The sequence below is a fragment of the Pempheris klunzingeri genome, chromosome 10, assembly GCF_042242105.1.
Source record: "Pempheris klunzingeri isolate RE-2024b chromosome 10, fPemKlu1.hap1, whole genome shotgun sequence".
Classification (NCBI taxonomy): Eukaryota; Metazoa; Chordata; class Actinopteri; order Acropomatiformes; family Pempheridae; genus Pempheris; species Pempheris klunzingeri.
The window spans coordinates 21,852,490-21,867,789 of record NC_092021.1 but is presented as its reverse complement, the minus strand read 5'-3'; the positions used below and the strand labels follow the sequence as shown (position 1 = coordinate 21,867,789).

The following is a 15,300-nucleotide window of genomic DNA, read 5'->3' as shown; positions in this document are numbered from 1 at the left end:
GCATGCATGTGTGCTTGTCTCTGGCCTTAATTGTCGAACGTGTGTCATCGGCGCTGTTTTGTGTGTACATGCGTGCCAGGGCTGTGAGTGTCTGCGCGTTTGTGAGCATTCTTGACATAACAACAAAACCCTGGAGCAATTATGCATTGCACTCAGTGGCGAGCACAAGGCTACACACACTCCCTCGCTCCCACAGTGAGGAATGTGGCAGCCATGGCCGGCCGTATGAAGCGCCTGAGTTCAAAAGAGGGGGAAAAAAATGAGCATGGGGAAAAATTGAGGGAGGAAAAAGAAGGCTAGTTGTTTTCCGCCCGCGCTGCTCTCCTCCCCTGCTCCTCCTCAGCCTGACAGCTGCTTTGACATGGAATTCCACTGAGAGGGCAGGCACACTTCGCACACACACACACACACACGCACAGAGGCAGGCAACTCCCTCTCAAGTGTCGTGATCCGAAGGCTCTGTTGGTTTAACGGTTAAAGAAAAGTGGCGTGCCAACCTGCAGTGTTTGGGGCGTGAACAGTTGGTGTGAAAGCTGTGTGCCTGTGTGTTTTTGCGGTGATGCACAGCGTGTCTTCAATGCACAGTAATCCGACACAACACAGATGATGTAAATGAACAATCATCTATATTTTAAGCTACATGTAGGTAGTGTACAAGAGCCACAAATGTGAAGATAAGAGGATTTTTTTTTTAGGAAAATAAAAGTCAAGCTTTATTGAAATCATAATTAATCTTTCTAGATGGATTTTGGCATTATAGTGAGAGCTGACATAATGTCATACTTTTGCCAAAAGCAATTATGTTTGTCTAAGTGTGTGTCCATATATGTACAGCTGCATCTCCTTGCTGTCTCTGTGTGTGTGTGTGTGTGCGTGCGTGTGTGTGTGTGTGTGTGGTGCCCTTGAGTGTCCGTGTGTGTGCGTGAATGCATGTCCAGTCTGCCATGTGGCAGTGGCTCTAACACTCTCCCCCCCCTCTCTCTCCTCAGCTGAGTGAGCAGCGTGGCGCTCCGAGGAAGGGAGCCGCCTCTCCTAATCATTATCCCTGCTCTCCAGTCAAGCCCTGCTCCCCTGCCGCGCTCTGTCCGCCCTCCCTGCAGCCCCAGGCGAACGGCAGAGCGGGCTGTGTCCCACCAGAGGCGGCGGTGCTGCACAGGACCCCCCCTGCCGAGCCCCCCATGGTGCGTCCGATTCCGCCAGAGGCTCGGCGGCTGATCGTGAACAAGAACGCCGGAGAGACTCTGCTCCAGAGAGCTGCACGCCTGGGCTACGAGGTAATAGGCTTCGCTCAAAGTCCTCCCTCCTTATCTCTTTCTCTCTTCACATTTTACACTCTCATACTTCATCGTCTCTTCCAAATCTTCACGCTCTCCCTCTTCTTAAATTGAGCTCATTTTCTCCCCCTACTTTGTTCCTGTCTGTGACTCTGGCAGACACTTTTTTTTTTTTTTTTTTTAATTCAAAATCATCTTCCTCCATCTTCTCTTGCATCTGTCCCATTCTCCTCCTCTCTCTGCTTTTTGTACCATTTCCTTGTATTTCACCCTTACTCACGCTTTGTTCTCACCATACTCCATCTTTTTTGCCTCTTTTGCCCGCTACTCTGTCTTTCTCTCTCAGGTTTCCGCTCTCTTCCTCCCCCCTCTTTCCTCTCAGCACTCTCTTTCTCTTCCTCTCTTTGTGACTCAGATTGTCGTTGGCACCCCTCCTCCTCCTCCTCCTCCTCCTCCTCCTCCTCCTGCCAGCGATCTCACACACACACACATACACACACACAGTCCCCTCGCCTCCCCTCCTCTTGCCTCGCTCCGCTCTCACATCTCATTAATTTTCCGTGAGGCGAAGTGTGACACACACTCACACACACAGAAACACACACACACACACACAGACACGCACACACACATGCACGTGCGTGCGCAGACAGCATGAGGGATCGGTGGGATCATTATACGGAGACTGATGCTCGCTGCCTCTCTCTAGTATCGGAAGTTTTTTTTTTTTCTTTCTTTGTGTGTAGCTGCCGATTGGTCGCTCTTAAACCAGATCCTCTCATTCTCCGCACAAACAGAAGCGAATGAGTCTGGTGTATGTTCTACTGAATCTCTCAACTCCCATCGCACTGAAAGCTTTTAATTAAGGTTGGAAGGAAGGCCCACTGTCTCACTCTCCCTCATCCCCTGTGTTTCTGTTCATGAGCCTAAACACCCCCCCCCTCCTGTTTACTGATTTTACAAATTGATTTATTGACCCAAGTGGTTTTAATGCCACTTGAGCTGCAGATTGTGCCGTGTGTCCACTCTGTCTCTGACTCACCTTTGCTGCTGTCTTTGTGTGTGTGTGTGTGTGTGATGATTTTTTATCACCAGCAGAGGTATCTTCACAGAACTGTAAATAGGTGTGGGTGGCTTTTGTTGCTCATTAACCGGTTGCTTTATGGTTGTGTGTGTTTGTTGTACACATTTATGGTGATGAGGTGTGTGTGTGTGTGTGTGTGCGTCTCCGTGATTATGTGTGAATGTGTGCGAGTCAGAGTGGGAGAGAGCAAGAGTGTGAATGAGAGGTAAGCACTGGGAGTATAATCGCGTTCTAATGGCCCTCTAATGTGCCGTGGTGACTGTGGTTAGCAGTGGCGGCGGCTGTTTTTCTCCCTCACACACTCACACACACACTCACACGCACGCAGGGTGCAGCGCAGCAGCAGCAGGGTTCAGTCAGCCGTGCTGGAGAGAAGCTGACTCGTCTCTCTGATTTATGCGTCTCTCTCGAACGTTTTTTTCCCTCCCTCTCTTTTTTTCATTCCCCCTTCGCATTTTTCCCTCCCTGCACTCTGCGTGTGGAGAGAGGGAGAGAGAGGGAGAGGGAGAGGGAGAGAGGGAGGAGAAAACCTGAGACTACACAAACAAGGCGCTGACCGCTGCGCAAACAACACCCCCGCCTTCCCCTTCCTCCCCTCCCTCCCTTTCTTTCTCTCCCTCCCTCTCTCTCTCTCGCTCACTCGCTCGCTCTCTCAGGAAGCTCGTCTCTCACTGCCTGTGTGTGATAAGCCTGGGGCAGACCCCTGGGGCTCCCACACACACACACACACACACACACACTCAGACACACACACACACAGGACGTGCGCAGAGAGACACACCAATTTATGCATACCGCCCTACACACACACTTGCCTACAAGCCTGTAGACGCACAGAGCGCTTGTCTCACGCTGGTGTTTTAGCGCCGCAAGCTCTGGGCTTATCACACACAGGCAGAAAGATATGAGGGCTTGAGAGACAGAGGCACGCATACACACACACACACACACAGCTCACATGCTGATTATGAGCACATAAGCACACACACACAGAAACACCCGTTATGACCCAATAAGCACATGCACAGGCATCCTGACGTGTTCTTCTCCATATGCTGCACAGAGTGACGGCTCTCTGCACTCACACAGCCCTGCACATGCAAATTTAGCTCATGCGCGCACACACAGGCACGCACACACGCACACACACACACGTGCACGGAGAAGCACCGGTTTTTACCCTGAAAGCACACGTGCAGGCTTCTTTTCTTGTACAGACCTGCACAAGCAGGATGCACAATCACGTCATGCACACATGCATGTAATTTAACACGCGCACCACTCTGTGCTGTTCCTGATGCCCGGCCGACACCGTGCATATTTCATGTTCGTTTAGTTTTGCGATCCGTGCCTCTGCACACGAAAGCCCACTCTCTCTTTCTTCCTCCCTCCCTCACTCCCCTTTTATTCTCTCGCTCTCCCTCGTCTGCCTCGCTCTCTGAGCATTTGAAATGGTAATGAGGAGAGATTCTGCGGATGTCTTCATCCCTCTCCCCCTCGTGCCGGGGCCCCTCAGCTCTGCTCATTGAAAGCTCAGATAAAGGTGCAATCTGTCATTTATTCTCCTCACATGAATCACCTCTGATTTCCTTTCCCAAATCCATGTATGATCCAAGCAAAGGAAAAAAAAAAACACATTACACTTTGAGTGCCCAGTCAGACCAGCATCGTGATCAACGAAAAAAATTGGACCTAAATTGTGGTAATTAGTGAATTTGCTTGTGGAAGCAAAGTAAATCCAAACTGACTTTTCAAGTTCAACTTTGGTGAACTTTGACTCACAAACTTGTTCCTTAATGGCAAACAGTTTTGACAGTGCCGACCTTTGAGGGATCAGGGTCCTAAATAGAGGAAGCAAAGTTCCCTTAAATTAACATTTTTCAACTTATTATCCTCTGAGCTAGCTAGCTTTCTAACTAGTTCTTGGCTAATTGGTGGCAAGCCAGCTAGCTCCTTCAGTAACCAGCCCCACGAGGAGTCACCATGTCCCCAAGCTTTTGGCAACTCGTATTGGTATTCGCAAGAACATTTGAATGAGTTTTGCGATGACACTTTCTGGTAAGAACAGACACCAACAATTAAATTATTGAAGGTCTGTTTTATCGTTAGGTTTGTTGCTGATGAGTGTTAATGTGCTGTGCAGGTTGTTAGTTTAGACTGGAGGCATTTATTATGAACGAATAGGTAACAGGTGATTTATCCTGGTCTTTACTCTTCAGTTTGCTAAAAGCGTGTGTGTGTGAGTCGATGTAATGTTATTTAACTCTATTTAAGATCATCAGAGGTTAGATTCTCGGCAGCACAGTCATTTCACATCAGGCACACACGCAAACGTTTCACTTGTCTAGGCAGGAATCAACTGCTTAGACTGTTGGCTCCTTGTCGCGCAGGAAAAGCTACTTGTGCAGCACCTGCTTCATGTAATATGCATTTTATTACATATATGTGTTTACACACACACTCTCACACACATCTGTTGTATGTGAGCAGCATACAAGGCAGCGCTGCAAGGGGTTAAATGTCTGAGTGATGCATTGATTGCAGGCGAGCGCAGGGAAGCATTCTAGAGAGGGAGATTAGAGGACGGAGGGAAGGAGCGAGGGGGGGAGCGAGGGGTGTCTCATTTTACTGCGGAGGAGTGTGTGTGTGTGTGTGTGTGTGTGTGTGTGTGGCGGGAAGCCGTGGCTCTCGTGCTAAGCTCCTCGCTCTCTCTCAGCGATATTAAACACGGCTTCGGAGGTTTAGTGCTACGCCTCCTCCACAGCCGTGCGCGCACACACACGCGCACACACACACACACACACGTACACGTACACACATGCACTCTGCACAAAAATACACGTGCGCACACATTTAAGCAAGCTGCATATCAACACTCTCTACCCGCCAGTCTCTCTAACACTTGCTCTCATTCACTCACACAGACAGACATGCACATGCACACACACACACACACACACAGCGAGTGGAATCCCCCAGAGGGGAGCTTCAGCACAGCGCTCCTGAATCTCTCTCCAGCAGGCAAACAGAGTGTTGGCAGCAAGCGAAAACCAGTTGGAGCGCTGTCCCACTCCCCCTCGTTTCTCTCTTTCTCTCGCCCTGCTCACACTTGCTCACTTCTTTCCACTTCTCCCCCTTTTCTTCATTGTCTCTCGTTTCTCCCTGGCTCGATTGTCCTCCGTTTGCTCCCACCGCCACGGCCCTCACTTCGCACTACCCCCGCCACCCACTACACCCCACCCTTTCAACTCTTGTTATTATCAACTGCAGCCCAGAGAACAGCCCCGGCAGATTTCATCCACAGATTCATTAATCTGTCATCTGCTGGGGTGTCGCCTCTCACTTCTCCTTCCCTTCCGCCCTCTCTAACCCTCTCCTCATCCCTCTGTCAGTCTGTTTTTTCTCTCTGTTGCCTGCCTTTCCTTCCTCCTTCCACCCTCCATCCGCCCCGTGCTGAAAGGGAGCGAGTGAGAGAGAGATAAACACTTGGACTAGACGACAGGCTAGAATTAGCATAGAAATGGAAGTTTGGAGTCATTCCCCAGGTTCAGATGAGCAGCTTTCCTCCCCTCGGCACAGGACTGTTAGCAGCATAGAGTATGAGTGTCTGGATGCATGGGTCTTGCATTCACATATATGTATAAAAATATATAATAAAATGTAACTTTTTCCAAGGGTGTGCCACTTCCTTTGCCCAGTCCTTCGCCAAGTTGCATATCCACACAGATACAAACACGTACCCGCAGTGTTGAAACACACACTTGTCTCACTCGGACAGGCCCCATATCAACACACTGCTGGGCTGCCTCGTATCTCTCTGTCTCCTCTGTTTAGTAGCAGCAGACGCTGCTCGGGTCCAATAAAAACCAGTCTGACTACTTAGCGCTAGATGGCCAACTGTCACAGCCCTAGACCAGAGCAAACGCTTCCAGCTCTTGAGCGCCTCTATCAAATCTCTTTGTTCCGCTTCCATTATGCTGTGTTCAGAGCCCAACCATCATAACTGGCTGCCACAGTGGCGTCCAGGTCCAGCTATGGCACACAGACACACATTCACACACACACTCATACGTGCACGAGCTGAATCTGGCAGGCTAACTACAGTTGAGTCACACTTAGTCTCCTCAATGTGTTTTGGCGCCAGCGCTAGTATTATAGAGCATTTGTGTGTGTGTGTGTGTGTTTGTCCTGCACAGGAACACGCTCAGTTCCTCCTTTGCCTAATTTCTCTCCCACAGGAACTGTAACGGGAAGGACTGTTTGCGTATGTGTCTGCTCTGTCTGACTTCTGTGTTTGGTCTTGTGTTTTTTGGGTTGTCGCCACACATACATCCGTACACACACGTTCTCGCGCACTAAGACCCTTCTCTCCCTCTCCGTTGGCTCCCCTTTAGGAGGTGGTGCTGTACTGTCTGGAGAACAGAGTATGCGAGGTGAATCACAGAGACTACGCAGGCTACTGTGCTCTCCATGAGGCATGCGCCCGTGGCTGGCTCAGCATAGTCCAACACCTGCTGGATTACGGGGCCGACATCAACTGCAGCGCACAGGATGGCACCAGGTAAACACACCACACACACACACACTCGTGCATAACACAGTCAAAGAAACTTCTGCTTACATGAACACGCCTCTGACGCACAGTGCAAACAAAATCACGGCTTGTTCTTTGTGTCCCAACGGGGCAAGTTTACTCATCAATTAAATCACGTGAACTTGCTCATAACAAAGTTTCTTGGATTCATTCTGGGATTCGCTTGGCGAAAGCAGTTGTTTGACAGATCAGCTGCAGTTTTAAATGGGAGAGACGAGCGCTTTCATTGCCGTGCAATTAAAATTTACAGTGTGAGGTCTGTCCAAGGGAACTGTGTACAGGTTTTAAAGGTGCATTGTGCAGCAGTTTAACTTTTATTGAACCATTACCCGGTGTGTGACATTCATAGTATTGCAGTGGTCTCACCTGTGCAGTGTAAAAGAAATGGGCTGTTATAGAAATCAAAATTTTACTTTGTCTCACTGCAAGTGATCCACTATCACTACTACAGGAGGTTGGCGCTCTCTAATGACGAGCTTACATCACCAACACACCACTAGGTCAGAGTTTAAGGGAAATCTAAATAGGTCGAAACTATTTGGGTGACGAGCTAGAGTGCATACCATTAACACTCAGTGTTTACAGCAGTGGCCCAGGCCCTTTGCTACATGTCATCCTCTCTATCTCTCCCCTGCCTTTCCTGAATATCCTCACTGTCCCATCAAATAAAGCAGAAATAACTACAAAATATCATCTTAAAAAATATTTAATTTCTCTTAAATTTCACTGAAAGTGGTTCATGGGAAGACTTCACTTAACTTTGAGAGACACTGCCAGTAACAATACCGCTGAAATAAAAAAGAATCAGTTATCACAGTTGTTTTGACAGTGACATGTTTATAATGTTACACACAGCATCTTTTAATTTACAAACATCCCCTTACAAACATTGTCAGTCATTCCTGCTCCCTTATTGTTGATATAAATGTACATTTGTGTGTGTGTCTAGACCGATTCATGACGCCGTGGAGAATGACCACCTTGACGTGGTGCGAGTCCTGCTGTCTTATGGCGCTGACCCCACCCTGGCGACCTACTCTGGCCGTGGCCTGCTGAAGATGACCCACAGCGACAGCATGGAGCGCTTCCTCACCGGTAAGATCCCAGCTGACTTTTCCACCTGGTCACAGACACGGTTTAGCCAGAAATTTAAACATGCAGAAGGCAGTAGTTGCAGTCCACATCCTTACTCTGCCCCCCTTTGGAAATGTTCTAGACTAGACTAGTATAAATCTGCATTTTGAGAGCACATATATCTCCTGAGACAGGTTTTCCTCTCACCTTCAGTCATCAGGCTCATTGAGATTCTCAACCAGGATTGGACTGGTTTGATGAATTGAGTCATGCAGAGGACTTGACCTTGGTTTTCTTTTTGGATTCTGAGACCCTGATTAAACTTTTGTTTTTACTGTTTTCATTGCCTAAAATGTACCATACACTAATGCATTTGTTGTAGCGATGAGTGCAATGGTAGAAGGTTTCCTCCCTTGTGCAGAGAAAGAGGAAAGCAAAACCAGGAAATTTGAATATCAGTGGACCTTTTGACTGCAAATCATGAAATGGCAATTGCTAGAAAAGGACTGAATTAAAACGCAAACAGATGTGAGGATATCAAGGTGGGGCGAGGGTGAATTGTTAAAAAGAACAGTCAGCAACACGGCTCCTTAATGCCCCAACCTTGGCTCATTCACTGTTTTCTGCTCTTTCAATGTTCCTGACCTCTGTGCAACCTGTTGGTATGAGTCAATCTCCTCCTCCCAACCGCTGCTATAAGACATGCCCGTCTCTGTCATCCCATTTCCCCTCCGGCACCCTCCCCCGTGCTCCTCTCCCCCTCCCCTGACCACCTGTTAGACAGGGAGTCTCAGCCCGCCGGGTTGTGTGCTGCTGCCTCTGAGCTCCTCTATCTGGTTACTTAGCAACGCCAACTGTGTTTGCTCAGCGTACGTGCGGAAATGGGCTTCGCTCTGGCTGGAGATTCTGCTTTTGTATGCATGCATGCGAGCGCCTGTTTTTTGTTTTTTTTTTCCCCTTCTTCTTTTTTTTTTTTTTTTTTTAACAAGGCTGCCACGCTAGAGTCTGACGCGGTCTGTATTTGTTGCTTATATGTTGAGAGGGCTCGTCTGAACGGTTTGAGTTTGTGTACAGGAGGAGGAAATGGAATCATATATGCAGAGTCTTCCTCTGTAGCCAGCTGCTTAATATTACATGAACATCCGCCGAGTTAAAACCGATTACCTGAGACACACCAGAGGCTTTAGTAAAAGAGACAAGACGCAGGAGAAAAGGTGGTAGATGGGGGTGAAAATGAACAGGTGTAAGTTCACGGTCTGCAGAAGGGTGAACAGATTTGTATGTAGACGGCTGGAAAGATGGTGTTGAATTTTGAAATGAGTGTGGATGGACGGATCGATGGCTGCAAGATTGACAGAGTGGGGTGAGCACCGGAGAAAATGAGTGAGAGCGAGCGATTGCTGCCCTCCCTCCACCTGGTCCCACTCATCTGGAGGCCGTTAATCCCTCCAAACACACGCCAGACGCCCCACGCCTCAGCACTGGCACAAAGCCCAGCTCTCACTCTGTGAATGTGTGTGTGCGCGCGCATGTGTGTGTGTGTGCTGAATACACACTTTGCTCTTGCTGTGTGTGCTTATCCAGCTCCCTCTGCTTGTTTGTTTCCAGCTCGCTCTGTGTGTGTGTGTGTGTGTGTGTGTGTGTGTGTGTGTGTGTGTGTGTGTGCGTGTGTGTGCACTCAGCGGCTGTGTGTGGTTCTTGTTTGATTCCTGGCAGCCTTCTGTAGCTCTGCTCTGAACTGAGCCAGCTCTAACCCAGCGGAGACCGTCGCTCTCCTCCCCCGTGGTACAGCCGCTGGCCCCTGACCATCAGTGCCCCCCCCTTCCACCCCCAAAACATTTGCTCTGTTTGTTTCTCTTTTCTCTCTTGACACTGCCCCCCCCTCCCTCCTCCTCTTCCTCCTCACCCTCCTCTTCTATTTTACTGTGCTCTTTATCCATTTTTCTGCTGTAGTCTTAAAGGGCAATTGTATTTGCCTCCTTGCGTGTCCCCAGAGCTCCGGCTCTTGAATAACAGGCTTCGCTCCTCTCTTCTCTCCACAGATTATTTTGCTGACCTTCAGGGCCGCTCAGATGATGACCCAGGGCTTTATTGGGAATTCTATGGCAGCGCCGTGTGTGGTGAGTGCTGATCAGCACGCTGTGTTTTAGTGCTTACAAAGTCATGCCTATGTGTCTACACAGCCCCGTGTCTTTTATGATGATGTGAACGCACACACTTACACTTACTCGTGTATTTCTGTGTGTCAGAGTCGAGCGAAGAGGGCGGGGCCTACGACATTCTGGCCGACCCACCGGGCCCAGAGGATGAGGATGAGGATGATAAGAGAGAGGTGTTTGAGTTTGAGTTCTCTGACCGACCTCTGCTGCCTTGCTATAACATCCAGGTGTCCCTCTCCCAGGGGTGAGCTTTGATCTCAAGAGCAGACACACCTCTTTAAAATGTTTTGCCTCCCTGTCAGCCCTCATTGCTAAACATTGGTCGCTTTCCTCTTTCAGCCCAAGAAACTGGCTGCTACTGTCCGACGTGCTTCGTCGGCTGCGGATGTCTGCCCGCAGTTTCCGGCAGGCCTTCCCCCACATGGAGGTGGTGACGGTGGCAGAGGCGGAGTTTTACCGGCAGGCCTCTTTGTCTCAGCTCTTCTCCTGCCCAGAGGAGCTAGAGGGTTTTCATCCGGACAGCAAGGACCTGCTGGACCTGGTGGAAGACAGTGCTGAGCTGGCCGCTCTTCTGGGCTCCACACTGGAGTGTCTGGATGACCACTGGGAGCACCAGGGGGACAAACTGAAGGACAGAATCAAGGCTGTTGGTAAACTGGGCTCATCGTGACCCCTGAGGCCGCTACACGCAGACCTTGATCCTTACCGACTGCAGTTTGCTTTAGAACCTACCAGGGGTTATGACGATATGCCTTAGCCTGACCCTTAGTTCCCACGCTTCGGCCCTGCTCTGAACCAGCGCTGGCGTATTGTACAGATGGACTGACCTGCTGGCTGACTGGGCAGCTGAAACGTTACCCTCCATTAACTGAGGATCAAGACATTTGTGACTCAATAGACGTAATAATGGTCTTATTTTTATAAATTAATATATGTATAAACAAATAAATAAATATAAATATAAATGTGTGTGTATATATGTGTATATATAAATGTGTGTGTAATATCTATATATATCTATATATATATAGATATAGATTTATATAGATATTACACACATGCATACATACATATAAAATATCTAGAGATTTTTTTGTTTTTTCTTTCTGATGTTGCTCATGTCTCCAGAAAGATTTAGTGTGGCAACACAGTGTGGTTGTCAGCGGCTGGACGGAGTGTGTGAGTGTGCTGCACATTGTGTCTGTGTGTAGCTGACATAGTACTGAGGCTGTGCTATTGAATGTGGTATTTGTGTTTATAGGAAGCACATGATGTCCTGTTTTTTTTTTTTTTCTCTCCTCAGCCTTCAGAGCTCGTCTGAGCCTCAGGCTATTTTGTTGTATTTTTTTTTTTTTTGTTAAAATTTTGCTTCCTGTTTAGTCTGTAATTTAACATGCAAAACTACAAAATTGTTTGTATAATAAAGTTTTAAGATAATGTTGATATTCACCCTTTGGCACAGAGCTTGTATATAACAGGGAGGCTACTGCAGTAAAGTAATTTTTGGTGTGTTCATTTTTGTTTTAACTTTGTAATTAAAATATCTCATAATTTGTATTTATATTTTACAAAAGAAGTTGCTTTAAAATAAATATACAAACTGCAAGAACAAACTTGTTCTGTTCCTTTTTTCTCAGTGTTTAATTAAATAGACTTGAGAGAACTAAAGTTTTGCCTGCTGCCCAAACTGACTACACCACAATCCTATATTGCCACCTCTTGGAATATTTTAGTATTGTAGGTGTCATGCAAAGCTTTACTGCAGCCATGACTGAGCGACTGGCCATCTATTACATGCTGCCTCTACGTATATGCTGGACAGCTAGTGGCTTGTAGCGCCCTCCAGTGTGCAGAAGCTGTTATTAGATGCTGAATTTAACGGGCCTTTGGTGTTAAATCCAACTCTTGTTTAGGTGTTGAATTTGTTACTTAGAACCTTTCCGCAACTAAATGTTGACATGATCCTTAAAAGTGAAAAAGCCAGGGATACTTGCAGTATTATTTAATTTGACTGACCAAAGGGAGGCTGACGTGCTGTTTATTCTGTTGGTCATCCTGCTTTGATGCAAAGTGAGCACAGAATTCATTGTGTTTCAGTGTCTGTTAACTTGAGTACATTTTCCCAAACCAAGTAACAAGTTTAGAAAAATGCCCCCCTTTACCACAGTATTAACTGAAATATAATTATTGTAAGGTGGTGATAATTGCTGGGTCTTTTGGTGGTGTAATTTTTAGAGTATGTCTACTCTGTTTTTCTTCACGTGCACAAGTGTCACCAAAAGACTAAAACCCACTTTTTAGTCGAGGTCTGATACCTTTCATTCCCCTGCTCTGACCTCGGCACTGACCTCCACTGTCGGCTATTAAAAACACATAAAGGAGCCACATTGTTGCTCTGCTTCTTCATTGTGATGACCTCGAGCACTTGACTCACTCCCTTATACAACATCCTGAAGCCAGAGAGACTCACGAAAATCCACGCTACGGTCTCCAACAGATTCACTGCGCTTCTTAACAACTACCCTGTCGAGCTCTTTTATTATCAGGGGTGTCTCGAACAGACGTTGCAGGAAATAGGGAGTCACTTTTGGTTTTGTTGTTTCTTTCCTGGTATCAAAAATATAGAATATGGACAAATGAGACAATCACCACAAAGTAGCTGAGACGTGAAAACCTGGAGCTGTATTGAAGTTATAGGAGTATCAGGTATCAAGGGGTTGACTGGGTGCATTCATGCGGTGCGGAGAGCGGGAGAAGCGGGAGGTTAGGGGGGCCCACGGCACTGGCCCAGGGCCCCACAGGAGGTTAATCCGGCGATGGTCTGCATCACATACTGAATATGCTTTGAGTCTGTGCATCAACGTTTGATCTTTGCTCACATTGGCGTGTCCAATAAGGCGCTGAGGAAAACACATCAGTGCAGGAGGCTCTGCAGAGAGGCACCGAACGAGCAGCAGCGTGTCAGCAGGACAATCCGGCTGAGCTTCAACAACACTGGTGACTGAAGTAAAAAAAAGGGAGCCACACAAGGTAGATGGACTCCAAATATAATTCCCAAATGGCCTATCTCCGCAGGGTGGGTGCAAAGAGATCACTGGCAGGCTGCCAAGAGCCATGCCAAAACTCAGGGTGGGGGTTGGGGGGGTGTTTAGTTGATCCGCAAGCTGACAATGGAGCTTTAGAGAGGGACATGGGCAATCCAACCCCTCGGGGCATAAATGAGCCCCTGGAGAAAAGAGAGGAAGCACACTGAAATCAGACTCAGGCTCCGGGATGATCTTAAGACTTCTCCTAATGTTGAAAAGATTACCAAGAATGTGCTAGATAAATGCTCGTTTTATTTAGCAGCAAAGTTCAGAGAGCCTTGTGCAGTGAGGCGGGAGCTAAGCGAGGAGTAGGGTAGGTGCTGCTGGCCTATTTCACACGTCCAGGTAAAGGTCGTGGATTCACGGACTGCTAATTGAGATGAGTTGAGCCTCGCAGACTTTAAGATTCTCAGCCTACAGACTGAAGTAAGAGAGTCATGTCCAGAGGCAGAAGGTGCAGGGGGGTGTCATTTCAGAGATAAAGTCACGGTCCTGTACTTAAGCCTCTAATAACCTGCTGTTATAAATGGATATGATCAAGGTGAGAATAATTGTGTACATATTAAACAGGATTTCAGTGCTCGGCCATCACCCGCCCTTTTCTTTCTCCTGTTTGTCAGTAAAACACATCAGAATGGTGGGAAATAGACCTTGAAACTGCTGTTTGTGTGCAGCTCCATTTTGTTGTTAGTTGTTAGTGTGCGATTCATGGAGATTTGTTTTTGCATTATCATAGTGCTCCAGAAAGAAGTTTGGTAAAATACCTGATGTGTGACATTCGTAGTCTGTAAAACTGCTGATAAACCAGCGCTGAAACGTCACCCAGCTGCTCCGGTGCACATCAGCACCGACCAAAACAGTATTTTTAGCCATACAAAGAGCTTATTTTGAAAGCCTGATTTCTTTGTTGTGGAAATGACACCAACCTATTGAGGTTATTTCAGAGCACCACTCTCCACCTGAGCCAACCCTCAAGATATCAGCTTTTTTGGGCTTTTTATCATAGTACATTCAAACTACTTCTTGACATCCTACCAGAGGGTTGATTTAAGCAACTCTGTGACATCGTAGCAAAGGTCCTATTTGGTGGTTTTACTTAACCAGCTGTTTCTTTTCTTAGGTTTGTAAAGTCAGTGCTAAAGTAAATTCACTGGTCTTTTCTATTTCTATCTTCAGATCTTTGCCTGAAAATTAAACTCATTTTACATTAAAGATAAAAAAAAAAAAAAGCTTGCTACATACTTTATGATCTGGATGGTAAATTTAAAGATATTTGTGCTGATATTTGTCAAACAGATGTGATTGTGCCAATCTGGGCCAATTTGTATCATTGTGTCATACATATAACTATGTGAAAACCTGCATGGGCTTACGAGACACCATGAATTCAAACAAGACGGAGCGACAGAGTGATACACATTTTCAAACAACAAAGAAAGTCTAGAAATAGAAGAACAACTAAATTATCTTTCTCAGTCAAACCATCAGACCATCAGCAACAAATATTATTCGCTGGAAACATCTGATTGATCATTAATTAGCCATTTCCAGGCTTTTGAGACACAGTTGGCAAACTGAAACATAGAAGAATCAAACAATCATTTGCATCAACTGTTGCTCATTTGTACACCAGAATTTAGAAGTGAAACTTTGCAGTTACACCAGGCATTAGACCCAGCCAGACATCTGTGTGGGACAACATAAACTCACCTCAGGCCTTACAAGAATAATAAATCCACAAGGAGGTAAAGGTGATTAAACTACTTTATAACCTTGGCAGCAACTAATGATTATACTCATTGTTGATGGAACATTATTATAATTAGTCACTTAGTCCATTTAAAGTCAGAAAATATATTTTGTAATCCACCAACAGTCCAAAACCTGAAGATATTCAGCCTATTCAGTATGACATGAAATGGAGAAAAGAGAGTATAAGACTACAAATGTTTGGCCTTTTGGCTTCATAGATAACGTAAATGAGTAAGTATTGCCAATTTATATACATTTTTTATCTTTTTCGTGGAAA

General features: G+C 46.7%; 1 protein-coding gene across 2 annotated transcripts in view; it reads left to right on the top strand.

Annotated features, from left to right (window-relative positions):
* The window catches only part of bcor (BCL6 corepressor), a 33,162-nt gene extending 21,377 nt beyond the window's left edge, over positions 1-11,785 (top strand). For both annotated transcript variants that reach the window (XM_070837776.1, XM_070837775.1), the window contains 6 exons: positions 990-1,274; positions 6,753-6,919; positions 7,902-8,047; positions 10,069-10,146; positions 10,276-10,429; positions 10,525-11,785. In XM_070837776.1, coding sequence (XP_070693877.1) covers positions 990-1,274; positions 6,753-6,919; positions 7,902-8,047; positions 10,069-10,146; positions 10,276-10,429; positions 10,525-10,855 — 1,161 coding nt within the window. In that variant the 3' untranslated portion in view covers positions 10,856-11,785. The remainder of the gene's footprint in view (positions 1-989; positions 1,275-6,752; positions 6,920-7,901; positions 8,048-10,068; positions 10,147-10,275; positions 10,430-10,524) is intronic.
* The last annotated feature ends 3,515 nt before the right edge of the window (positions 11,786-15,300 follow it).